The following is a 10,573-nucleotide window of genomic DNA, read 5'->3' as shown; positions in this document are numbered from 1 at the left end:
ACCTCTGTTGTTTCTTCTCATGTTGTTTTGTATAACAATACAGTTTTAATTGGTTTTCTGATATTCTGCAACATTAGCCATAATTAAAATAAATTTAACAGGAATCATGATTGAATTTTTGTCTACATCACACAAAGGAATGATTAATTTTGTCCTATTTGTGTTTTCTTCTGCAGCATCCAGGAAAAAGTGTGTTTAGAAGGCACAGATACATAATATATGTTATGTTTAAGAAACGTTTTTTTACTACTTTTACGTATCATCACTTTTAACAATTTTGTCAGGACCCCACAAATTTCAGATTCTCCAACAATTTATAATAGTAAGAAATATTGCATATTGCTTCATTGTGGTTTTTGCAAGTTTGTAAAAACAGATCTTCACTCTTTGAAAGAAATATGGCTTTTAATAGGTAAAAAAAAACATTGTATCAGTTCCATTGTGCCAAAATATTACTGTAAAAATAGAAAGCAATAGAATGTTGGTTAAATACAATGAACATGCATAATATTTTCCAATACCTTCATTCTAATAGGAACACAAAACATTTTATAACTTGCAATGAGGAAATTCATGGCATTGAAGTTCAGAATGTTTAGAAAATATTTATATACTTTATAAATGTAGTTATAATGTAAATATATATATATATATATAGTGCAACTTAACATATTAATTAATTAACAAATACAAACTGTAAAAGTCATTGATTCATGAAAATACGGGCTTCCTATTATCATTAATTACATTGAATTATTGAATTACACTTCCTTCTATAACAAACAAATCAGTATAACTGTTTAAATGTAACAGTTACCTTATGTTAGGTCAGATAAATGAATTTAAATGCCTTATTATGTATGAATATGCAGAAAATTGTACAGACTATCCTCATTAGAAAAAAATAATTACCTCCACAGTCTCCTCTGCAAATGTCGATCTCATATTCAGATACACGATGTGACAGTAATAGTACTGGTGCTTTAAATGGATCTTTGATTAAGTACAATATTTTCACAAGAAAGACCACAACAAAATATTTAGAAATTAATGCCATTCTAAATCAGGAACAACTAGCACTGAGGATCTGTATTTATACAGGGATAAATAGCTAACATAGACCTGATGATTTGGTATAAGCAAGAAAATGAAAAACCATCGCAGTTAGGATAATTGTTATTGTACTGTCACAGAGTCCATGTCACTGTGACATCAACAGCGGCAGAAAATGAAAGCTCATCTTTCCAGGACACACAGACTTCATCTGACCTGCACATCTACCCTCCCGCAGTTTGACAGCTGCTCCAGGTTTTTCTGCTGCTAATTTGTAACAATAGCAGATCTGAAAACAGTAATTTGCTATATTTTTAAGTTGTATCAATGGAGTCAAGGCAACAACAAAGTAAAACAAGGTAGTTGCTATTTTTTATAGTAACTAGGAAGGAAAACTTATATTTCACTGATTAAAACTATTGCCAGTGGGACTGAAATGTGGAAATGGTAGGCGGAATCCATCTTCCATTCTGCTTGTACACCACAGGGCTGCAGTGAGCCTGTAGTACTATACAGTGGACGGAAATGGTGTTACCATAAGGAATAGTTAATAACAGGCATGATTTAATTTTTTAAATTAAAGTTTCAATATAGTCAATATAACCCTTAGCAATATAACCCTTACCATCTCAGTCTTTTATGAAACGACATCGCATTTTGTGCTATGTAATATGCAAACAAATTTTACAGCACATATTACAGCATTAATTACACTCACAGCAGAATTTTTCAATTCCTTCCTACCAACTCTACTGAATTTGGTATGCTAGAGAAAAACAACCATTGGAAATTTTTGAAGGTAGTCAATGTTGAAGGATCACTATGTATTGCTGCATATAGGAGACATATGAAGCCAATGTATCAAATTAATCAATAAAAATAATAAAACTATAGAAAAGGCAACAAAAAGAAAAAAATCCCAATGTTAGTTTTTCATACACATAAAGAAAAAACTTAAATGAAATCTTTTTTACTTCTTCATCGCTAGATCCTGTATACATCACTTTCTAACCCCATTCTACATCTATACAATTTCCACCTAATCACAGGCACAAGCTTTTAAACAGTTACTAAATTTTACCTCGGTACTCACTGAGCAAATGTCGCCCACGCAAATTTTTATCAAATCACATTCATTTTCAGTTTCTTTGGAATTTGGGTGACTCATTAGTTGCTAATGTCATTTCTATTCCCTTTTCTGTATGTCATTCACTGCATAGCAGGCAATATTTATTTATCCTATGTTTACATGCAAAATACACTTAAGGGTTATTTGTTAATTTCTCCATAATTATGACTGCAGTACTTTGGGTTTTCAATTCGGTTACGAGTTACTCGGGCGACTTGGATGGTCGTTCACGCTTCAAGTATTAACACTTGCGCTTACGTGCATGACACCAGGCTGTTTTCACAGCGTTTCTTTGCACGCGACTAAGCAGGAATCTTTGGCTAATAAAAACGGAGAAGCAGCAGTGCAGTGAATGCATATAGTGTGTGCAGAGCGACGAACTTTGATAGTAGCAAAGAAACTGGGAAGCAGTTTGACTTCAGCAGCTGTAACGTAACACAAGGTACCGAGACCATAGTGCAGATACGTCGGCGTAGGAATAACTGAGATGTGGACAGGAACGAAAGGAGAGAAGAAAGAGGTGAGTATATCTATGATTAATATATGGAATTTTCTGAAAGAGAGATGTTTTTTCTTACACGTGTACCTGGGCATTCGTTAGAAGCTTAGCCTAGCTGCACTTACATCCAATTCACTCCTTGACAGTATGTCTGTGATGTGCTATTTGCCTTTGCATGCACATCACTTTGGGCATCAGCTGAATATGTCAATGCAAATGTAAAGACTAGAAAGATATGAAAGGAATGATTGTTTTCTGTACAGCTTTCAACATCTCCTACTGAAAGTGTATTTGCTGGTCTGGGTTTTTCTCTGTCGTTACTCCGTGTCCAAAATGAACGTATACATCGCATCCGATGGATAATCGAAATATGCACAACAGAAAATAAGCAGACAATCAGCAAACCAGTAGCTGTCCGAGTTACACTAAAACAATAAGTTTTAGTTTGAGTCAGTAGCAGTTTCTAAGCTGCAAACAAAAAGCAAAGCGTGACTCTGGAAAACTACACAAATGGTCAAAAGCATTAAATTAAATTACTAACAAGCACAACAGATTTCATGATGATTACTCTATAATCATCTAACAGGTTTATATCCGCAATGTAGTAAAACATTTAGCTAACCTTAAATACTGAGCTGTTATTCTCCCAGCTGTCTTAAAAAAATAAGTATCTTTCAGAGGGTCCAGCCTGTCTTATTACTGGAATAATTGAAATATCCACAATCAGAAAATGGATGTACTGGCGATTTGCAAAATGAGGAATGGAACTAACCCTAAACCTAACCCTAAACCTAACCTGACCCTAACTGTAATCCGGACCCAAACCCTAACCCAGCTATACATATATTACTGTTACGCATACTTCGCTTCTAAGCAAAGTTAAGGAGGCAGCTGAGTAATAATGTTTTTGTGGATTCAGCAAAAGGCTAACCTTCCCTAAATATCTTCGCGAATGATTCTGTTTCTTTGAGGGTGGCTAAGAAGTGTTACAGCTTCTGATATGTATTTAAAATTGAAAAAGGCATATGATAAATTATAATGTAATAGGTTGACCCTGATATAATAATCCCATTAGTGTTCTGCCACGTTCATGTGCACCTGAAGTTACGAATGATTAATTTGTCATTAACAGCAGCTCTGCCCCCTGACCCATAAACTTCTTGATTACAGAAGAACCAGACCATAGGTAGGTCTGTACAACAGCATTCTGGTACAGAAAAGTTCATTTGATGTACATCTTGCATCTTGGGGGTCTCTTCAGTTTCTTCGGTCCTATTACAGTCTGTATCCTACCTCCTCACTGATCTTCCATATACTGTAGATTCTTCACCCTGGCCAGTTTTATATGCTACACCGTCCCAAGCGCAGTAAGAGTATTAAACACACTTTCAGAAAAGCTGTACGGCAACACCCAGAAATCACAATAAATGAGTGCCACTCACGTAAATATTTCAAATATTTCAACCGATATCAAGAAAATAAAAACATCCACTGTTACTGGTGACCCTCTTTAATTTTTCCTATATAGGGAAATAATATCTATTTATAAAAGCAACTACAGTATACGAAACTATAGATAATAATTCCTAAGATGAAGGTTGAAATAAACCATACCCATGATATCATTTCCATTATAAGCACACCTGCATACTTCAAAAGATGGCAAGAATGAGAACACAACCAGTAATAAGCAGAAAGTGAAAAATTCAAACCTGAAATGTAAGGGAATGACCCATGAGCCTTTGTTATTGCAGCTTTTTGCCTGTACTTGCCTTGACTGCCAATTAAAATCCGCCTTTAATACTTCAGGTTAAGTCTCTCTCAAATAAATAATGGGGATGACCGTTGCCGTTGGAAGGTGTGCTGACACTGGCCTAATCCTCTTCCTCCTCTGCTGCATCTTGGTTGGCGTACATCCCTGCTTCCCATCGTATTGCCATGTTGCTTTTTCGACGCGTGACTCTCGTAGCCTCCAAAACCTATCCAAATAAAAAGAGAAGAAGAGAACAATCTTTATCCTACATCATGGGTGTCAAACTCCAGTCCTGGGGGGCCGGAGCCCCGCACAGTTTCTGGTTTACCCTCATTTAACACACCTGATTCAGCTCCTTGTGCTAATTACCACACAGCTCTTGAGCTGAATCATTTGTGGCGGAACAGGGAAAGAACTAAGCTACACAGGGCTCCGGCCCCCCAGGACTGGTGTTTGACACCCCGGTCCTAGAGCGACTTTTTGTCAATAGAAAACAAATGAACAAATTTCCCTTTGTGAAGTCAGTCCATCACTGGATTTAAATGAGTTCCGATTTGTTTTTGCTTATTTTATCTTGAATCTCATTGTAGTAAATTCTTACGAATACATATTTTCTTGAATTTATGATGTTAAAAGCTGTACAGGTAATCCATGGGATCTAAACAATTGTTACTTCTGACATTTTTGATAGCCCCCGATGAATGGTTTACTGATATATTGTCAAACCAGACAGACAGACAGACAGACAGACAGACAGACATGTAGTGATTTTTGGAGGGGAATAGTTAATATTAACGATATAACAGAAGTGGCCCCAGTTACAGACGGTTTCATAATGGTTGAGCTAAGAATGTGGCGGAACAGGAAGCAGGAGGATCTGCAGCCTCTTCTGTCCTCCCACCAGGCAGCTGTCCTGACAGACACCAGCACACAGACTCTTACGCTGGCATCCTCCACCTTCTCCCGACGCTTCACTTTGTGCGTCTCGTAATCCTCCATCAGAGTCTGCATGAAATTTTTGGCCCTCTGGGGTCCCGCGGAGTCATCGCTGCTGACATCAGAAATGGACGGTGTCGGGGAGCCCTCCGACGAGGGCGAGACAGGCGGTGGGGGGCGAATCTTCTCGATCTTGCCTACATGGAAGAAATGTGTTAATTCACTTATTTTCTGGCAGGTATTATCGGAAACGCACCCCCCCCCCCCCCTCAGCACTTTTATGCAACTTTCACAACTACAAATGCAATAAGAAAACATTGTTCCGATGGCATTAACAACTTTAACAAATGTATGAAATCTGTTCCAGATAATACATATAGTCGTCCTTTTATGTTGTCACAGAATTACTGCAGTGATAATTAAAGTCTAGCTTTACAGCTGTACTCCATATAAGAGTAATGAGAGGCTTGTTTTTGTTCTTCTGAGAAGAACCAATGATTAACAATGTAAAATTCGGGGTAACACTTTACTTAAGGGGGCACAAACACTTACTGAACTCAGTTACTAACTCAATGTTGAAATAACAACAGGTAGAAACTGAAAACTGTCCCAGTATTACAGCAAATAAAGAAATGGAACAATTCAAATATTTGGGTGTTACCCTTTATCCAATGCAGGCATGTGAAGCAACCTTAAGACTTGAATCACTACATAAAGCTACCCTACAAATTCATGACAAAAAAACGTCAATATCATCATTCTCATATATTGAATAAATATGGTATTTTACGTTAATTTATTTTTTTATATCTTTATATTTTAAAATCATTCAATCATTCTACTCCTTTAAAAAAATTGTTACACTCTACTCTGAAAAAATAACACAAGAAGCTAGATCTACCTTAAGAGGAGAATGCAGTTTTCCGCAACATAAAACCTCTTTTGTTAAGTAATTTTTCTCCTGTTCAGCTATAAATCAATGGGATAATTTACCAACTGAGTGTATTTTATGCACAAATTTAGTATCTTTTAGTAGTTTAACAAAGAGTTGGATATTGTCAGATCAAACATCCACACCTTCATGAGTTGGTGCATGCGTGTTTTACTAATGTGACCTGTATTTTATGTTATCTGGGATGGCATATTAGGGGGTTGAAATGAACTGTCTGTACGACTTTATGACCTGTATTGTATACATCATTGTCTTTATTTTGTTTCTAATTTATTATTTCGTTTACCTGCTTAGGGACGACAGGCGGAAAATAGCAATATTTGCTAAAACCTGGTTTCATGCTTCTTTCCTTGTTATACAAGATTGTTTATTGTGCAATGTCCTTGTTTAAATAAACAAATAAAACAAACAAAAAAAAAACTAACTAATCATGAACAAATATAGCCGCTAGGTGAGATATACGATGCTTTACAATTCATCAATGATGAACGAACATGAGATCAGAATGTAATTAAGACTTAGTTTGTGGTTAATTAATACATAAGTAAGAGCATAATGCTGCATTATTTGTTCCCCCTCAAGTAAAGCTTTACCAATCCATGTCTTTGCGAAAAACAGTCCACTGTAGAGCGTCTGAAGTAACCCTTACCACCTTATGTTTTTTTCCCTGCCACTTAAATCAAAGCATTTCAGTTGCTAATATTCACCAATTTTATGTAATGAAAACACATTGTCATCTTTTAATGTGGAAACATGTATATTGGATAAGTGGATTAAGTGTGAATGACCGTATCCAGAAAAGGATTAAAGTAAAATACTCAATCATTTCTGATGAAAAACACTAAAGAGTTGGATAAACAAACAATTGTGACTTTTAATGAAAGCATGAAGTTTGACGCAGTGTGAGCCTTACCAGGTGCTGTCCTTCCTGTGGGACTCAGCCCGGACGGCAGGATCTTGGGATTTTTCTTTAGACTGCACTGTGTCTTCCTCTGCCTCTTTAGCTCCTCCTCTCGTTCCTGAGTTGCTCGGATTTCTTCCTCGATCATGGAGAGGGTCCTTTGCTTGTGAGATCGCAGCCTGAAGGGCCCCGAGCTGACCTCCTTGTCTTGGTTTCTTGTTACTGAGGCAGTGCTCCTGAGCTCGGCTGCCTGGGAATATTTACTGAAATAGCTGAACTCTGACTGTCCGCTGGATTTTGGAGAGCGATCCGGAGGCTCGCTGTAACTGCTGGAGTCCACTTCTATTGGAAGTGCAGCAATTTCACTCATCTTATTAGGACTCCTGCATTCCAGGGGAGGTACCAATCCATCTTGACATTTATTGATTTCTTCCAAAGGCTGCAGTATGAGATTATTTTGATCATAGTGTGGAGGTTCCTCCGGGCCTTGTGACACAGTTTGCTGGGCAATCGCGTGCTGGATGGCATTCTGGACTAAAATGCCTGCGTGGTACTCTATTTGTTCCTCTGTCAGAATATCTGTGTCATTAGCTTTCAACACAAGAGGCTTGTTAACTGACAGGTCTGGCCCAATGTTAACCGTCTGGACGATATGTGACATGGAAGAGAAGGACTGATCTGTCAGAGAGATGGTGACAGTCTCGCTGGGAGCAATACTGTCACTCACATTTCCCAGTCCGACGCGCTTCTTCATGCTGTCGCCCTGAGGTCTGAGGGGAAGAGCATCTAATCCGTCATCAGATTCCTCTGACTTAAAGGAAGAGTCTGTGAAGGTATCAGGCTCTTCGTCTTTAAGGAAAGTCATCACAGCCCGGACAGGTGTGAAGTCTTCATCATCTACCCATGTTTCGCTATTGTCTTTAATCTCATTCTCTGGTGTGCTCCCGGTTGATCGATTAGTGGGAGATTCCCCTACAGTGTAGCAGTTGTGGGATTTCAATGTGGTGACTTCGCTGATATCTTGAGTAACATGAACGTCAGCGGTCAGAGTGTTTGGCCTTTCTACATTTGTAATATTTGAAGTTCTGAAGGGTTTGGCAGAATAGATTTTAGGAGTAACGTCTCTTTTTTGGACCGGTCTGTTATTCTCCATCTGAAGGAACTGGCTTCGTGCCACAGAGAAACCGATCTGCTCCATGACCACATCCTCCTTGCTGACTTCTGGTGGATCCACAGGGACTGCAGTCGGTTTTGATGATACTGGTGGCATATTTGATATTTCTGGCCTTTTCTGTTTCCTCTCCTCATACCTCCGATGTGACGCAAGCTGCTCTGGGTCCAGTTCTTCCTCTAAGGTTTTTTCCTGAGGCGGATTCCACCATTTTGCAGCTATTCCAGGATTTTTCTTGACTGCCTGGCCTCGGATCAGCTCCAGTCGTTCCTTTTCCAATTCCGCCATCTCTTCAGAGGGTCTAACCTTCTTCACGTGAATTTGCTCTCTCTCCGACGTGTCAAACAGCTTAGAAGGTTTCTTCTCTTCCTGGAAAGCACGAAGCTCGAAGCGGGGTTCCTTCTTAATTGCCGTCACAGTGGTATCCCCTAGAAGATTTTTGTAATCCGTCTCTGCTAACCCTGAGTGACCGTTGTGTTTTTCGGAACCTTCAATGTTAAAAGGGGCCTGCTTCATTCCTTCTGTCACTGCCTCACTGTTGTACGGTGACTGCATATCGGCATCATGGCAGCTGTTTTGTAGGAAAGATGCACCTGTGTCAGGGATATTGATTGTCTTTAACTCAGCAGACGTTTCCTCTGATGCGGTATCAGGATCCCAGCAGTTTGCTCCCTTATCAGAGTGAAGTTCTTCCTTAGCTGCATCCCTTTCCAGTGTTTCCTGCACGTCCTGCACGGTATCAGGGCCACCTGAATGGTGATAATCATCTAGGCTTTCTGGTGGGGCCTCCATGATGCTTCCACCTCCGAATATCACGCTGACCGAGTCCAGGAAAGTGACACTCTTTGAGGGAATCTCTCTCTTCAACTGACTGCCATCTTTGGAGGATCTCTAAAAAAAATACACACAAAGACAGGAGGTATGAAAAACAAGAAGATGCGTCATATTAATATTAATATAAAATTATTTCCTGTTTATTGTTTACAGTACTATAAATAATGATAGCTCTGCCTAAAAGGTGATTAACATTACACTCATGTGGTGGGCTGACTGCACTGGTTAACGAATTCTGCAAATTATTACAAATTTTCCACATCAGAAAGTTGTAATATGTACAAAATTGCAGTGGGGATTAAAGTCCTGCCTTTCGGTCGGCTACATTTACATTTTGATGCTGCATTTGCTTTTGGCCCAATTGCTGCTTTCCTATGCTCGTCCCAACATACTTCTCTTCCAGTTAAAGGGAAGAAAATGTTCAAGAGCATCTTGAGGTGACAGTTAGGGTTCCCTGGCATGAACACAAGCGGTGAGGTTCCTAGGTCACAGCAGAATGATGGGCAGGAGACTAACTAAATAACAAACGGTGAAAGACAATATTAAGACAAAATATTAGACGTATCTTAGAAGACGCCACAAGCTGCCACCTCATCGTAGTTTCATCATTCAGTGTGAATGGCAAAAAAAAAAAAAACGAATCTACAAAAATAAACATCATAATTTACGCTCCAGATTATGTCGCCTCTTCATGAATTATTGATCTTTTGACCTGCCGTGTTTTGAACAAAATTCAAACCAAAAATATTGCTTTTGCTCTTACAGCTTTATATTGCATTCCAAGGAAATATATAAGGCTACAGGGCATAGACTCAGACATATTTCACAGACAATATGACAGTTTGCTAATTCATGCAGTAGACACAGAATGCCCAAAAATCAATAGGGCAAGCCAGGGTGTAAGCAAACAGTCAACAAATGTAATCAAGAAGGCAAAAATGCAAATATGACATAAGAATTTATTTGTACGTGCATAAAATTAAATTCCACAATATACTGAGACTACACACATCACCGATATAGCCTAGCCATTCACCTCAGGGCTGTCTCTAGTTGTAGGCAGAATAGGCCCCTAAATTACTGGCTTTGTGGAGGAAGCAAAACGATCATCACTTTTCATGGTAGTGCAGCCTCTCAAGTAAAGTTTGGCCTGGGGTTCCTCGAAAAAGGTAGAGCCGGGCCTGCTTTCCATCTTTGGTCAACCAACTGCAATCAGGACATTGATGGTTCACAGTGAGGCGATTGGTGATCTTATGTGAACTGGCAGCTTAACTACCAAGTATACTGGTTAAAGAATTTAAAACCACGAACACAGAACGGCTAACAAATAGCAAATAATGTCGTT

General features: G+C 38.8%; 1 protein-coding gene across 6 annotated transcripts in view; it reads right to left on the bottom strand.

Moving 5' to 3' along the window:
- Nucleotides 1–386: 386 nt before the first annotated feature.
- Nucleotides 387–10,573, bottom strand: part of LOC125746008 (paralemmin-2-like) — a 43,299-nt gene continuing 33,112 nt past the window's right edge. For 5 of the 6 annotated variants that reach the window (XM_049019493.1, XM_049019494.1, XM_049019496.1 and 2 more), the window contains 2 exons: nucleotides 7,236–9,285; nucleotides 387–5,567 (listed from right to left, as the gene is read on the bottom strand). In XM_049019493.1, the coding sequence (XP_048875450.1) occupies nucleotides 5,155–5,567; nucleotides 7,236–9,285 (2,463 nt within the window). In that variant the 3' untranslated portion in view covers nucleotides 387–5,154. The remainder of the gene's footprint in view (nucleotides 5,568–7,235; nucleotides 9,286–10,573) is intronic. The other variant, XM_049019495.1, reaches the window with a different exon arrangement.

This window comes from Brienomyrus brachyistius, chromosome 7 (genome assembly GCF_023856365.1).
Source record: "Brienomyrus brachyistius isolate T26 chromosome 7, BBRACH_0.4, whole genome shotgun sequence".
NCBI classification, from domain to species: Eukaryota; Metazoa; Chordata; class Actinopteri; order Osteoglossiformes; family Mormyridae; genus Brienomyrus; species Brienomyrus brachyistius.
The sequence above is the reverse complement of the archived record's forward strand: the minus strand, read 5'-3'. Positions and strand labels throughout refer to the sequence as shown.